The sequence below is a fragment of the Triticum dicoccoides genome, chromosome 7B (assembly GCF_002162155.2).
Source record: "Triticum dicoccoides isolate Atlit2015 ecotype Zavitan chromosome 7B, WEW_v2.0, whole genome shotgun sequence".
Lineage (NCBI taxonomy): Eukaryota > Viridiplantae > Streptophyta > Magnoliopsida > Poales > Poaceae > Triticum > Triticum dicoccoides.
In genome coordinates this window covers 563163113-563179357 of record NC_041393.1, presented here as the reverse complement: position 1 = coordinate 563179357, position 16245 = coordinate 563163113, and the positions used below count along the sequence as shown (strand labels likewise).

At 42.3% G+C, this 16245-nt stretch overlaps 1 protein-coding gene across 1 annotated transcript; it reads right to left on the bottom strand.

Moving 5' to 3' along the window:
• Positions 1-13738: 13738 nt before the first annotated feature.
• Positions 13739-15327, bottom strand: LOC119338355. Its single transcript, XM_037610666.1, has 4 exons — positions 14772-15327; positions 14601-14685; positions 14291-14418; positions 13739-14216 (listed from the first exon to the last, which is right to left on the bottom strand). Exons 1-4 carry the CDS (start codon positions 15117-15119, stop codon positions 13992-13994), a joined length of 786 nt encoding a protein of 261 aa, XP_037466563.1. The 5' UTR covers positions 15120-15327; the 3' UTR covers positions 13739-13991.
• Positions 15328-16245: the final 918 nt, after the last annotated feature.

Genomic DNA, 16245 nt, shown 5'->3' with positions numbered 1-16245 from the left:
ACTATTACCATTACCGTTGCTACTGCTGCTATCATCAAAACTACCATATTGCCGTGCTAGTAATCACTTTCTTGCAGATAATTAATCTCCAGGTGTGGTTGAATTGACAACTCAGCTGCTAATACTTTCAAATATTCTTTGGCTCCCCTTGTGTCGAATCTATAAATTTGGGTTGAATACTCTACCCTAAAAAACTGTTGCGATCCCCTGTACTTGTGGTTTATCACGCGGCCTCCTTGGCCCATATGGACCTCTTACCCGCGTAACCACAGCTTCCGAGGTGGTGGCACACATGTTCCTCTGTTGAAGACCCTTCATGTACTTCGACTTTTCTTTGGCAGCTTCGGCATCGCAAGCCGCCTTGAATATTTCAAACTGCTCTTCCGTGATTGTCGGATTATCCTTGAAAATCTCGGAGTAGGGTTCCTTTTTGCTGATGATCCGATGTTTCACCCTTACTTTCCAGGCGGCCAACGCATCGCTAAACTTGGTCATGGCGCGTTTGTTTATCTTCTTCATTGCCGGGTCTTTCTCTGGCTCGGTATATTGGATTTCATCCCGGCCCGGGAATAAGAATATCTAGTGCAGTAGGGTTAGGAGGGAGTGATTCATATTTGGTATCTTCTTTAGTGCCTCATAGTTGATGGTGGCGCACGTCCGTACGATGCAGCCTATTTGATTGTCGTAGCACGAGCGCGCTTCCACAGGCAGTTTTGGCTCAAAATTGTCGTCGTCCACCTCCGTGACCACTAGTCTAGTAGTGAGGAGCTGGTTTGGGCGTCGACATCACCTCTTCGGTTTCGGTTCTATGGATTTGCCAATCTCGGTTCCGGTCTCGGTGCTGGTCTCGGTGTCGGTCTCGGTGTCGGTCCGGGTATCAACACCATTCTCGATGTCGGTCTCGGATGTGACAGGTGGGCCCAGCTACAACAACCGTTGATCGTCGGCAAGGTTCAAAAATTCGTCTGCCGCCAGGTAGACGTCGTCGCAATCACCAGAATCCTGTCCTTCATCGTTGCTAGCCATGTTTCCTACGATTAAATCTAGTCAATTAATTCCAGACCTAATAAAATGAATAATGACATAAAAAGGCCTATGTTTTGCAGGAACGCCGATTCCTTCCCGGTGCGGTAAATCCCGGGCACTCGATATGTCCTAGTTTGTAGCACAAGTCATCCCGAAATTCACGGAAAATTTTGGCATGGCCATTGCTAAAAAGTGGACAAATTGAGCACCTGAAATTTGCCGGAAAAGAAATGAATAAACATTCCGGCAAAACATAGGCCACTCGGCTTCATTCCCTGGAAACAATAAAAGGCCACTTGGGCACAATCGAACCACTTCAATGTTGCATATATATAACAGGACCACTTAAGAACATGTACATGAGAAACTACAACAGTAGATAAACATGAGCAAACACAATTGAGGAATTTTCATATATCATGACCACTTCAATGTTTCACACTTCAAGAAAATCTACACAAATTTCAAATTATGAACCCTAGAACTCAACTCAAATTATGTCCTAAATTTCTGTCATAATAAAAAATCAGTAAAAATTAAGAACCTAGTACACCTGCAACACTAATAGAAATTTATAATTTTATACTGAATTTTTCTCTAAAATAAACCCTACTGCCCTAATTAACATCTAGTTAAACCCTACTTCCCTAACCCTACTGCCCTAGTACTTAAGCATCTACAAGTACTAACTAATTAGATGAACCCTAGCTAGCTACTTAAGCATCTACAACTGCTTAAGCACCCATTGATGAACCCTAGGAATTATACAACTACTTAAGCATACATTGGGTGCAGAACAACTATATAAGTACTTAAGCAACTATATATACAACCCTATAATATATTTAGTTAACTACTTAAGCATATACAAGTTTGTCCTAAAAATAATATTTAGTTAAGTACTTAAGCATATATAAATTTGTCCTAAAAATTCAGTAAACTACTAATTTCATTCATTTAGGTCATTCATTTAACTTCACCTAGTTAACCTAGTAAAACCCTACTTCCTTAACTAAAAACATCTAATTAACATCTACTAGTACCACTACCGCTCTAACCTAATTAACCTAAGTTAATTCCTAGGGTCCTGTTATATGCCGCTGCTCTACTGCCCTAACCTAATTAACCTAAGTTAATCTAATTAACATCTACTAGTACCACTACTGCTAATTCCTAGGGTTCATAACTAAATTCACCTAAGTTAATTAACCTAGAGAGGAGGGGTGGGTCTTACAGAGAGGAGGGCGTTGAGGGTGGCTCGGGGGAACGGTTGCGGGGAGGCAAGGGCGTCGAGGGAGGCAGGGGCGACGAGGAGCGGACGAGGGTGGCTCCGGGGGCACGCGGCTCCGGTGGCGGCGATGGTGCACGGCTCCGGTGATGGCGACGGAGGTAGGGCGATGAGAGAGCAGGGGCGGCGAGGAGCAGACGTGGGTGGCTCCGGGGGCGCGCGGCTCGGGCGCAGGGCGATTGACGGCGGCTCGGGGGAACAGTTGTGGGGAGGTAGGGGCGACAGACGGTGGGGGAGAAGGGGAGAGGGGGAAAAGGACTTAGCAAAATTTTGAGCCCGCGCGTGGTTAATTCAAACTAGCAGTAGCGCTGGTAAGGAAAACACGCTATAACTAAGTTAGGTATAGTGCTTTCCACTAAAACGCGCTACTGCTATAGGAAGTAGCTATTTATTTTCCTTTTTCTTTTCCTTTTATCTAAGGAACTTAGCTATAGCGCGTGAACAGAAAAGCGCTACTGCTAAAGTAGCTATAGCGCTTTGTGAGAATAAGCGCTACTGCTATGCTTTCTCCTCTATTTTTCTTTTTCCTTTTTTCATTTCTCCTTTTTCTATTTCTTTCATTTTCATTTATTTTTCTATTTATTTTTCTACTTATTTTCTTTTTCTTAGCAGTAGCGCTCTACCATAGAAACACGTTGCTACAACGAACTTAGCAACAGTGTGTTTCACACAGGCTCGCTACTACTATTTCTAGCCTACCGGTAACAGTGTGAGAATTATAGTAGTAGCGCTTTTCTGCGCAGACGCGGTACTGCTATAACTATAGTTGTAGAGTGCTTTTGTGACAAACTCTACTACTAAGTAGCAGTAGCGCCTAGTTTTGACCAGCGCTACTGGTATACCTATGTCTATAAGGTTTTCCCTAGTAGTGCGGCGATGATGCAGGCGGTCCTTGAAGACATGGAGCATGCGGAGGAGCATGTTCTCAATTTCAAGGGTTCCACCAAGGGTCATCAAGTGCTCAAACGCAATAGGGCGCGCAACCATTTGCCATTGATGGATGACTACTTTACCCCCAATGCACTCTTCGCTGACCATTTTCACCGTCGTTTACGGGTGCGCAAGACTGTCTTCGATCGTTTGTACCATGGCGTCTGGTCCTATGATGACTACTTCATCTTGAAGGACACCGCGTGGGAACGATTGGGTTCTCTGGTTATCAGAAGTGCACGACCACACTGCGGATGCTTGCATATGGCACGACCGTTGATTCGTCGGACGAGTACCTATGGATGTCTGAGCGTATATGCGGAGATGCCATGGTCAGGTTTGCAACTGCCATGGTCGAGGTGTTTGGACCTCAGTACCTGAGAGAACCAACTGTGGCAGACACCGAGAGGCTCTTGGCAATATCAAACGCAAGAGGGTGGCAAGGTTTGCTTGGATCTCTTGACTGCATGCATTGAAAATGGAAGAATTTCCCAAAAGCTTTACAAGGGCAATATCAGGGTCATGTTAAGAAGCCCACTATCATTCTTGAAGCAGTTGCATCACATGATCTTTGGGTTTGACATGCTTTCTTTGGCATGCCCGGGTCTCACAATGACATTAATGTGCTACAGTGATCACCATTGCGAGGCTGACTGAAGGAAAAACTCATTGCCACTATATTGTCAATGGATGAGTACAACATGGGCTACTATCTGGTTGACGATATCTATCCTTCGTGGGCTACCTTTGTCAACACCATCTCTAACTCAGTTAGTCAGAAAAAGTCTCACTTTGTCCAAAGACAACAAGCAGCTAGAAAGGATGTCGAGAGGGCATTTGGAGTTCTGCAGGCCCGTTTTAGCTAAACAATGGGATCCGGAGACCTTGTGGAAGGTGATGGCATATTGTGAGATCATGCACAACATGATCGTGGAGGATGAGGGTGAGGATGCTGCCACAGCTCTAGAATTTGAGAACATGGGCGATCCTATCGAACTTCGAGACCAGAATCTGGCCACACTCGAAGAGTTTATTCAAACGCATCAACAATTCGGCATCGAGCAACTCATGAGCAGCTGAAGGAAGATCTGATTGGGTATCTGTAGGCGGTTAAAGGGAACAGTAATGTTGGAATGTGATATTTGAAATTTTTTAAATTTAACTACCGCTGCATTCGAACATTTGAACGTGTGGTCTATGTATGCAGCTATTGAATGTGCGGACTTTAAAAAAAATAGGGACACCGGATATATGCGGACAACGTTGGATGGCCGACTCCCGCATCCGTGTATGCGGACTGGTACCCCCTGCGCGGACGGATGCACGAAAAAATTACGGGTGGGCGTTCGAGATGCCCTAAAGCTGTTGTGCTGCTTTGGAACAGCATCTATGTCAGCCACAAAAAAGACAAGAAAAAAGAACAGCATCTATGTGCACAAGCTACGAGAGTTCACTGAGTGTGTATTTTTAACAGCGATCCATCGAATTTAGATCATGTCCCTACATATTAAAGCTACAACAGTTCAGAATTTCAATCTTTCAGGTGACATTTGGGTGGTTCTCGCACACATGACAACCCAATTCAGCATATCCGGCAGAGGAGGAATAAGATGGTAAAATGGTTAGTGCCCTCCATGGCGAGATAATAAAATGGCTAGCATTCCTTAACCTACGAATTTTCACGAAATTTAAGCGTTATCGTTTCATAGCATTCTCTTGACCTATGGAATGTTTGATCACACCTTTGTTCACATGATCAGCTATTCAAGGGCCAGAGGAAGCACTTCGGAATAAGCTTTTTTTTCATACTGGAGGATAAGATTGGAAAATTCAGTGGCCACTCTTCAAGACCTAGGAGCAATTGAAGTAGACATGCAGTTGGATCGAACAAGTGCGTGTAATTGGACCGCATATACCGTAATCATCATATATTAGGGTTGTCAAAGTGACTGATGTGGAGACACATAGGACTGATGGCATGCATCACCATTCAGTTGACATTTGCAGTTAATGGGCAAAGCCTACGACATATAGTTCATAGTAATGACCAAAGGAAAACTTTATAACCGGGCGCGGAGGTAAAACATTTATTTTCCTCAAAAGCAAAGTGAAAATGTATACTCCCATCCCTTTTTGTTCATTTTGATGACAAGTATTTTCGGATTCCTTTTTGTCCATTTTGATGACAAGTATTTCCGGACGGAGGGAGTACAACACTAGCTGCTCTCTACCACAGAAAAGCAGCATGGTATTGCTGAACACAGTTGATGGAGATTCCAACAGATCTGGGGAAGATTAAAAAACAAACAAGATGTGTTATAAATAAGCTATCACAACTCCCACATGCCTTAATCAGGAAATAACCTTCTCAGACACTACCAGTTGCTGGTCAATTTTTAGCAACAACTAGGTTTCCTTTTGCAAAAGTGATGAGATGCGTTAGCATGCAGTACTACCTAGTACCCGGTGATTTGTTTAAAAGCTGAGACCATTGAGTGATCTGTGCACTTCCTTCATATTCTAATAACATCATGGTACCACTTGCTGCTGCATGCATGCTTTGGCCTTAAACCAATGGATGTGATGAGAGAGAAAACAAGTGTATAACAAAGCCAAGATCTTTATAAGGTATACAGTTCAATAAAAGAACCAACTTCACAAGTGTGCAATACCGCCATTTTTTAGAACCGAGGCTCGAGATTAGCTCAGCTTTGAATTAACAAAGCCATCAACCGGCCAGATTTACGATGACCAACAATACAAAGAAGCGAACGCGGTGGCTGAAAGATACGAAGTGTTGTGCAAACTGCTAACAAATATCAATCAGACTAGCAGCAAAAATCTGAAGTCTAGAGCGCAAGCCCAGCTTGAAGTCGACGTGCAAAGACGGAAGCCGGGTCTTGAGGAGAAGAAACAACCAGCAGGTGAAGAAACGCCCTCGTCAGCTCCATGGGCTCAAACGGACTCAGTAATAACCTTCTCCATCTCCAAAGGCGGCTCCCTACCCTCTCGCTCTGGTATGAAGGGCGCCGATCCGTCCATGTGTCTGTACAGAGTTGTATAACTCAGACTAGTCTTTTAGGGTTGTAATCACTCTATCAGTACAGAATATCTGTATAATCCAGGCAAGTCCTTTAGAAGTGTAATTCAGTACAACACACACTTCTAGAAAAAAGAAAACCTTGGCAGAAAGATATCTTATGCAGAGGTCAGACAACTTTTTCTTTGAACATGATCAGACCACTTTGAAATGAACATGCAATCTGGCTGTCTTATTCAAGTTTGTGCAACACCAACTGAACATTAATGCATGTAAAACAATATACGATGTGTTAATGCTTGACTGCTAGGGTGGGAAAATATCAGGAAATTTACAACCATAAACTGCTACAAGAGCTGTCACCAAAAGTTTGGTACATGATGCCGCGGTTTTTAGTAGCAATACAATAGAGTTGCATTAGCATGGACTACTACCTAGTACATTGTGATTTGATTATGAACTGGGACCAGCAAGTGATCTGTGCACATAGTTGGCTGAAGTATTTTAAGATCATAGTACAGCTGCTGCTGCATGCTTTGGCCCTGAACCAAAGAGAAAAAGGTGTACAACATAGCAAAGTTCTTTAAAACTGTACGACGCAAGCAACTTGTCTCTCTCACACAGAGAATGCAACCAGTACAAGGAAAGGGACATGACATCTACTCCCCCGTTCCTAAATATTTGTCTTTTTAGAGATTTCAAATGACTACCACATACGAATGTATATAGACATATTTTAGAGTGTAGATTCACTCATTTTGCTCTGTATGTAGTCATTTGTTGAAATCTCTAGAAAGACAAATATTTAGGAACGGAAGGAGTATAAAATATAAAAGAGAGACCCTGGGCAACAATTGACTATACTATGATTCTTTTAAATCCTTTGTGGCATGAATTTCCAGGGTAATTGCAAATGAAAACACTCAGCGAGGCGAAATAATTGTGCAACGAGCGTGTATCCTGGCTAGCTGTTTGAATCAAGTGTATGCAACACGAATACAGCCATAAGAATGAAACTGGTTAGGAAAATAGATGGCCGAGTACATAGAGCTCCAAGGGAAGTAAGAAACCAAACAATTTACAAACTTGTGTTATTCTTTTTTGAGGGGACAATGGCAGGTGCTCTGCATTTGCATCATAGATTAGGAATGTACAAGAGGAAAACACATTGGAGAAAGAGAGGGGGAAGCATAAGAAAAACGAAGAAGCAGTCACCCCAGGCGCTGCCCGTACATGGATGTTCTGCTAATGTTCTGCTACATTCAGCCGGATCAGCTGCAGCTCATTGATAAGACCACCAACAACAGAGGCTGGACATGAGGCCTTGTTTGTGAAGATGCATCTGTTCCTTCAGCAAAGTATGCTCCTATATTCTAAGGGCTTGCTCAACAATTATTTTAGCCTTGACCAATTTACACAAACTTAATGTTTATATTGAAGGTATTGTGCAACGGTTACAGAGATGGATCCAGTAGACCAGGACCGAGCTAAGCTGTTCCATTTAGATGGGAAACCAAAGTGCCATTCACAATGGATCTCTTTCAACTTTACGTCATCATTGCAGGAAAACTTTCAACAAGCTCACATACACCTCCTCAAGTTTACAACATAGGAAGAGTAAAAAAATTCTAAAAGCAAACTGCTACAGATCAATAGGCCCTCCTCAGAGACAACGGTAAGCAAAAGTTTTTCACGTAAGAGTGAAAGAAAATGCAGGCACAAGTTTCACTGGTGACAAAACAAATATAAGGGAAACAAAAGCTCCCCTAGCGTCGATCGCATGCCTTATGCCTTTCGTAACAAACACACAGAGAATACACCACAGGAGTATCATATACCAAGCTGCAAAGTCCTGGTATGGAATGAAGCAGCATCAGGCCATCTCAGTTTGGTGGACTATTATGGCCAATGCTAGGGCTATGACCTGGAGTTGTCGACTCGACTTGCTCAGCAGGCGCCTCCAGAGTGCTCCTTCCAGTGCAGGGAGGACGCACGCTGATGATAGGCGCCTTCACTTCTAGCCTCCTTGCATCAGCTGGCACAGGAAGCTGCATGAAGGCAGTACTGAGCAGCAACATGAAAACCACGACCGTATTTGATGAAATGGCCATGGTACCGATGAGAGAAGTAGCTAGTGGTAGCTAGCTTGAACAATGGAAGCAGGCAAGAATAAGAGCTGAAGACACAAGTTACTCACTCACTACTAAGATGGCTTACCACTAGAGCCAGCTCCCTTCTTTATATATGCAGATTGTGTCATTATTTTAGTTCAAGAAAGATACTTTTAGAGGAGTCGAGTGATGGGAGGACCAGGGAGGTGATAACAACAATCTCCAGCCCATTGTTTACAACTTGGATGTCTCAACATATTTTTTTTCACGAATTTTATGCTTAAGGGAACACCTTTTCCCAATCCAGTTTTATTCTAAGAAACATATAAGCTTCTTCTACCTGGATAGACACTGTATGAAGTGAGGGTTATTAAAAAAACAATGGCATGTGAATATGCCTCAAGTTTGGCCTGAACTCTGTGACAGCATGACATGTATCAGTGTGATATTGTTTCCATGCCCAGTCAGAGTGATACTTTCATGTGAATTATCCTTCTTACCAGCATGGTAATTTACTAATCTTTTTGCCAGTGCATCAATCAAACAAACAGCTACTACCTTTTCTTTATTTAGTGTTACCAAAGACTGAAGAGGCGGTTATGAATCATCTAGTCACCAGCATATCATCCGTTATTCTAACGAAAGATCTCCTCGACAACCTAAGTTTAACGCACAAGTTGACCCAGTTGTACTAGTATGGCATACTTGGGGGGTCATGGAAGCCTCATTAAGCATGCAACTTGTAAACCTGAACTATCAAAGTGCCTCACTTGACATGTTCCAGTCAAAGTTTAAGGAAGAACAGCAAGTTGGATCTTCTACCAGAACTCATCAAGTCTTAGGTGGAGGGAACAAACATCAAGTTGGAGCTTCTAATTGTGTTGCTCATAGCTGCATATAGAAAAGAGTAGCAAATGCCTAAAGCTATCATATATGTATTAGGATATTGCACCACCAAAAAATGTTCCTTTTCTGTGGATCCCCATTTTCTAAAATTTCGGAAGCTTTGATTTGCATTTGGAAAAGGTGCTTTGAAGTCTTCTTTTGATTTGGAACCTTACTTCCTACTGGTTGGCTTGGAATTTAGCAAATAATTTATTTAAGGTTCTCTCATCCTATAATTCAACTAATCTCATTTTATTCACCTCCTTTATTTAACTCAATAACCCAAAAAGTGCCGTCAACTTCACCATGTGACATAAAAGCATAGAATTTTCATCATCATTGCCACAACGCATTTTTTACAGTTGTTAGCAAACAGTAATAGCAACCTCTGTTCCAAAAATAAGAACTACCATGCCTTCTAGAAAAGGAAGTGCCAACTCCCAGTAGTCATCAAGTGTGCATCCCACAGGATATGATTGAACGATGCTAAGAGTAGCAAATATTTAAGGTGAGAAACACACCTCGCTAGATGCCGCAAAGAGTTGTGAACTTGGGGCCTCTTTGATTCACAGGATTCTGAAAACACATATATATGAAAAATGCTGGATTCCAATGGCATGCCTTCCTGAAACCTGCAGGATTAAAACCTATGGAAGTGACACCAAAGTGTGATTGATTACAGTATTACACCATAGAGTTAACACAATACCGAAAAGGGGTTTCCCTCCGCTTTGTATACAAAGCAACCAACCAAGCCGTACAAGGATAGGTGCTGGGGCGGAAGCAGCACAGTCACGCCCAAAAGAAACGACAGAGAAAGAGCAAAAGAAACAAATGCCGACAACGGCAGATCAACGAAAACGAAGAAGCCTCGCGAACGCTGCGCCCACCGGGATCTTCCACTAGGCTCCAAGACTCCGAAGCTTAGACTTGATGTAAAATTTTCTTCCAAGAGCTTAGACTTGATGTAAAATTTTCTGTGGTATTGAATGCAAAGTGGCTCATACTAAAAATTCTAAAATTTCTCATTCTACAAATCAAACAACCACTACAGGAAAAATTCCTCAGAAATGAAATCCTAAGAATTCCTTTCAATCAGAGAGGCCTTTAAGGTCAGTAACAATGAAACATATCACAAAAGCAAAGCATTCACAATCTGCATCTAATAAAGATGTCTTGGTCTCACAAAAGTTACAGAACTAGTAAATAGTCCATATTAGTATTTTCACCGAATTGTAATATCAGATATTATTTTCCTAGACAAAACTACAGTTAGTGCATAAAGTAACCTAGGGTCTTATTCAAACTAAATATATTGTAGTTTGTTTTGCCATATAGTTACCTGAAATCAGGATACCGCAATTTATCACTTAGTAAGCAATTAGCTTCTGCAGGTTCATTTCATTGACAATACACCTGCACAAGAACAGGATACACCATCACCATACAAGCACCATCGATACATCAAATATGCACCATATTATTTGATACACCTCAACAGGGAGTTGTGAACTTGTGGTCAAATGACAGACCCCAAAAAGTGAGGATGTAGGAGCACTTCCATATCACTAGTGTTAGGAAGACTAAGGAGAAACATATGTGTTGACTTGCTAATGATTTGCAAAGCCAAGCAATAATAGTGATAATGATTTAAAAGCAGGCGACTAATTCCAGTATTTTGCAGAAGACAACAGAAAATGTAACAAGAGGTTCCTTCTGATGTAAAACTAATTAAGTACTCGAGTTCTCCATTTGTGATGTCAACATAAATCTTGCCAGGCTAATCAATTCAGGGGTTGCTATCCCTCTTTTTTTTATTTGGAACCTTGCTTCCTACTGGTTGGCTTGCAATTAAGCAAATAATTTATTTGAGGTCCCTCAGCCTTGGCGACACAATACAGGTAATCTCATTTTATTCACCTCCTTTAATTCAATAACCCAGAAAGTGTTGTAAACTTCACCATATGACATAAAAGCATGGGAATTTTCATCATTACTGCCACAACGTTTTTTACAGTTGTTAGCAAACAGTAATAGCAACCCCTGTTCCAAAAATGGAACTACCAGGCTTTCTAGAAAAGGGAAATACCAACTGGAAAATATGAAGAAGAACCTGGGTACCCGCGCACCCTATATGCAAAAAAAAATTAGTAATTCAAAAAAAGTTCAAAAAATTCCAAATCTTTTTTGGCATCAAACATGATCAAGTATTGTAGTCGTATAAAAAGATTCGTCAGAGAATGACTTCCGTTGCATCCTGGGTCGAAGATTTGGCAAAAAATGCTATATACAAGTACTATACACGCTATATTGTCGTCATAAACTTGTCTTTTTGCCCTGAAGTCAATAGGAATCATTTCTCGTCCAAACTTTTTATACAAGTACAATACCTGATCATCTTTGATTCCAAACAAGATTTGGAATTTTTCAAACTTTTTTTGAATTAATAATTTTTTTTGCGCATACAGGGTCCGCGGGTACCCGAGAGCACCAAGTTCCCGTCCAATACCAACTCCCAGTAGTCATCCATATGACATAAGAGCATAGGAATTTTCGCCATTCTTGCCGCAACGTTTTCTTTTACGGTTTTTAGCAAACAGTAATAGCAACCCCTGTTTCGAAAATGGAACTACAAGCCTTTCTAGAAAAGGGAAATACCAACTTCCAGTAGTCATCAAGTGTCCATCCAACTGGAAATGATTGAACAATGCTAAGAGTCACAAATATTTAAGGCGAGAAACTCACCTCGCTAGATGCCAGTAAGAGTTTTGAACTTAAGACCTCTTTAATTTGCAGGATCCTGAAGATGCAGATATAGGAAAAACGCTGGATTCCAATGGCATGCCTTCCTGAATCCTGTAGGATTGGGAACCATAGGAAGCGGCTCCAAACTGTGTGTGATTACAGTATTACACCATAATAGAGTTTAACGTAAGAGTTCATGAGGTACATGAGTTCTTCCAAGAGTGTTTAGATTTGACGCAAAGTTCCTGTGGAAATACAAAGTGGCCCGCAGTGAAATTCCTAAGTTTTCTCATCCTGCAAATCAGATAACCGCTATAGAAAACATTCCTACGGATTGAAATCCTAGAAAATTCCTTTCACTCAAGGAAGCCTTTAAGGTCAGAAAAATACCTCAAAAGCAAAGCATCAACAATATGCATCTAATAAAGATGTCTAGGCACCTGGTCTCACAAAAGTTTTTGTTTTCCGTTTCGAAAAAAAAAGTTTTTGTTTTATACTGTCTCGCAAAGGTTGCGGAACTGGTAAATCAGCTATAGTCTTTTCACCAAATTGTGATATCAGATTTTTTTTTCCTTGTCAGAACTACAGTTGACGCACAAAGTAATCTAGGCTCTTATTCAGTAATCGCAAACATAGCAACCTCTGTTCCAAAAATAGGAACTACCAGGACTTCTAGAAAAGGAAGTGCCAACACCCAGTAGTCATCAAGTGTGCATCCAACTGGATATGATTGATCGACGCTAAGAGAGCAAAATTTTAAGGTGAGAAACACACCTCGCTAGATGCCGCAAAGAGTCGTGAAGTTAGAGCCTCTTTGATTCGCAGGATTCTGAAAACACAGATATATGAAAAATGCTGGATTCCAATGGCATAGCTTCCTGAATCCTGAAGGATTGAAACCTAAGGACGTGGGACCAAAGTGTGTTTGATTACAGTATTACACCAGAGTTAACACAAGAACACAAGAGGTATATTAGTTCTTCCAAGAGCTTAGACTTGAGGTAAGTTTTCTGTGGTATTGAATGCAAAGTGGCACATACTAAAATTCTTAATATTTCTCATTCTATAAATCCAACAATCACTACAGGAAAAATTCCTCAGGATTGAAATCCTCAAAAAATGCTTTCAATCAGAGAGGCCTTTAAGGTCAGAAACAATGAAATATATCACAAAAGCAAAGCATTCACAATCTGCAACTAATAAAGATGTCTTGGTCTCAAACAAGTTACAAAACTGGTAAATCGTCCATATTAGTCTTTTCACCAAACTGCAATATCAGATATTCTTTTCCTTGTAAAAACTACAGTTAGCGCATAAAGTGATCTAGGTTCTTATTCAAACTAAAATCTGTTGTAGTTTGTTTTGCCAGATAGTTAACTGAAATCAGGATACCCCAATTTATCACCTAGTACAAAAGGATGGTTACAAGCAATTAGCTTCTGCAGGTTCATTTCATTGACAATATATACACGCACAAGAACAGGGTACGCCAGCACCATACAAGCACCATCCATACATCAAAAAAGCAAGAAGTGAGGATGTAGGAGCACTTCCATATTACTGTGTTAGGAAGACCAAAGAGAAACATATGTGTTGACCTGCTAATGATTTGCAAAGCCAAGCGATAATACCGATAATGATTTAAAAGCAGACGACTAATTCCAGTATTTTGCAGAAGACAACAGAAAATGTAACAAGAGGTTCCTTCTGATGTAAAACTAATTAAGCAGTCGAGTTCTCCATTTGTGAAGTCAACATATATCATGACAGACCAATCAGTTCATGGCACAACATATCTGTAATTGATCATGGACACCATCTAGCAGCAAGTTACAATATCAGACGATGTACATCACTATATAGTGCCTAATGTCAATCCATACAAGCAGTACATGAGGCATACACAACCTGAAGTGCCGAAAAGGACACACAACAGATCTATCTCTTATGAAGAAGATTTTCTGTTTCAGGCATGACTCCCTCCTTTTGTGCTACCGAGCTTGGATAGTAGGTAGAGGCAACCTGAAGAGAGGAAGATAGATCCAGCGAAGCAGAAGAGGTCAGTACATGACGTGATGGTCACCCTCTTGCTCTTCTCGGAGATGCCAACCAGCAGAACCAGGACGATTACATGACCCAGCTTTGTCTTGAGGTCACTCACCGAGCGGATTTCCAGCCACTTGGGCCGTTCCTGCCGACAGAATCAGGGATATAAGAACACTGAATCGACCAAATTATCTCTATGATAATTGAGAGGAGACCAACCGGAAGCTTGAACAAGCCAAAGAGGCTGGAGCGGTCATGGGACTGTTTTGCGATGTCCATGTTACTGATGAACAGCTCGTACAGGCCCGTCCCGAAGACAAACATGACCGTGCCGATGAGATACATATCTGAGGTGAGACAAGTAATGCACAATGGTCAGGCATCACAACTACAGTATATTAACTGATGGTATGCATCTAGTGATCATGTAAAACTGGTGACAATTGTGCCACATGTTATGCCAGTGATGAATTTGAAGGTACTAGTGGTGGATTGTGCAAAGACTGATGAGATGAATCAGTTTGGTTACCAATGGCTTCAATCAGCATGAGCACGACCTTCCCATCGCCGCGCAAGTAGTACTCCACGAAGGCATCCATCACAAAAGTGCAGCCCTGCGTAACACCGTGCACGGCTTAAAATCAGATCGGGAGGCACATGAATGAACTCTACGGGCTGAGGAATCAATCAGTTAAAGAACCTTGAGGAAGCAGAGGACGGATCCGGCGAGAGATCCGGCGATGGCGAGGAAGGCCATGAAGCGGCAGGCGTAGATGACCTTCTCGATGCCCGCCTCCAGGTCCGAGCCGAATCCAGCGCGGGGCAGCCCGAACGGGCGGAACCGCTCGCCGTGGTGGGGCTCCGCGTGCACGGCGCTCGCCGGCGCGGCCGCGTGGGGGCTAGGCGCCCCTCTGACCCTCAAGCGCTGCCCCGGCCGCGCCCTCGGCCTGGGCCTCCACGCCCAGCCGCCGCGGCATCCCGCGCCCACCGAAACCTCGGCCGCGGCGGCCGATGCCACACCGGAACCGAAGGGTCTGGGCCTCATCATCACTGCCGCTTCGATTCAGCCCTTCAGCGGCGCGGAGCTGGTGGCTAAGTAGGCAACGGCGAGCGAGGGAGCGCCACAAGTGGGGCGCCACGTTCGGCGCACCGTGTCGGGTGCGGACGCGGAGGGCGACGGCGACGGCTCGCTCGTCGGGTTGCGGGCCGACGAGCCCACGTTGGCGGGGGAGGAGAGGAGAGTCCCCCCTTTCCCGCGCCGTGCATCCCGTCCGGCCGGTTGGTGAAAGGAACGGAGATACTTCCACGCTCGGGTAGATGATCTGGCGGCCTCGTGTCGTCGTCGTCTTCCCCGGCGAGCCTCGGCCACTCCTTTCCGCGGACTATCTCGTCCGCGCCACAGGCGTGCACGGCTCGCGTCGTCACTCGCGAGTTTTTTTTCTTTTTTTTGGAAGCCTCTGACTGGTTGGTTTGTTTGGCCACGCCCGCGGGCCAAATTCCAACGTTGCAATTTGAAGAGGTTTGTTCAGTCAGTCCGGCAAAAATGGGGGAACTCCTTCTTTCGTTTTCTTTACATTTTTTTGTATCTTTTTTCTCTGTTCTTTGAGTAAACTACACTAATTTTTTTTCACATACATGAGCACTGTTTTTTCAATTATGTGAATATTCTTTTTCAAAACATGATCTATTTTTCAAGCTATATGGAGATCTTTTATGTACATCTGTTTTTGTAAAAAAAATGTTTTAAAACATAAAGAGCATTAATTTTATATGAGTGAAAAAAATTCAAAATATAAATTTCTTTATAAATGCATGTAGTTTTTTAGAAAAATACACTAAAACTTTAATGCGCGTGAAAAATATATGAGCTTTGTTTAGCATTTTTGGAGGTGTCGGAAAATATTTAATGCATTTCGAAAAGGTGTTTAAAATGTTCATATATGTCTTGAAAAACATGATTAGATTTTCTAAAATATTAACATGTTGCAAAACAGTGTTAATGTATCTCTAAATAATATACATGCATTACTTATACCAAAACATAAAGAAAATAAAACATAAAATACACGAAAAGGGAAAGGTAACATCAAGGGAAAACAAAGCAATAAAAATAAAATAAAACAGAAAAGGAAATAAAAAGAAAAACTATTATAACAACAGATGGAAATAGGAAA

Excerpts from the sequence above, each read along its gene's own strand:
- LOC119338355 (XM_037610666.1), bottom strand. The coding sequence starts at position 15,119 with ATGATGAGGCCCAGACCCTTCGGTTCCGGTGTGGCATCGGCCGCCGCG. Across the intron at positions 14,686-14,771 it reads CCGTCCTCTGCTTCCTCAAG|GGCTGCACTTTTGTGATGGA; the intron begins GTTCTTTAACTG and ends GGTGTTACGCAG. Across the intron at positions 14,217-14,290 it reads TTGGCTTGTTCAAGCTTCCG|GAACGGCCCAAGTGGCTGGA; the intron begins GTTGGTCTCCTC and ends TTCTGTCGGCAG.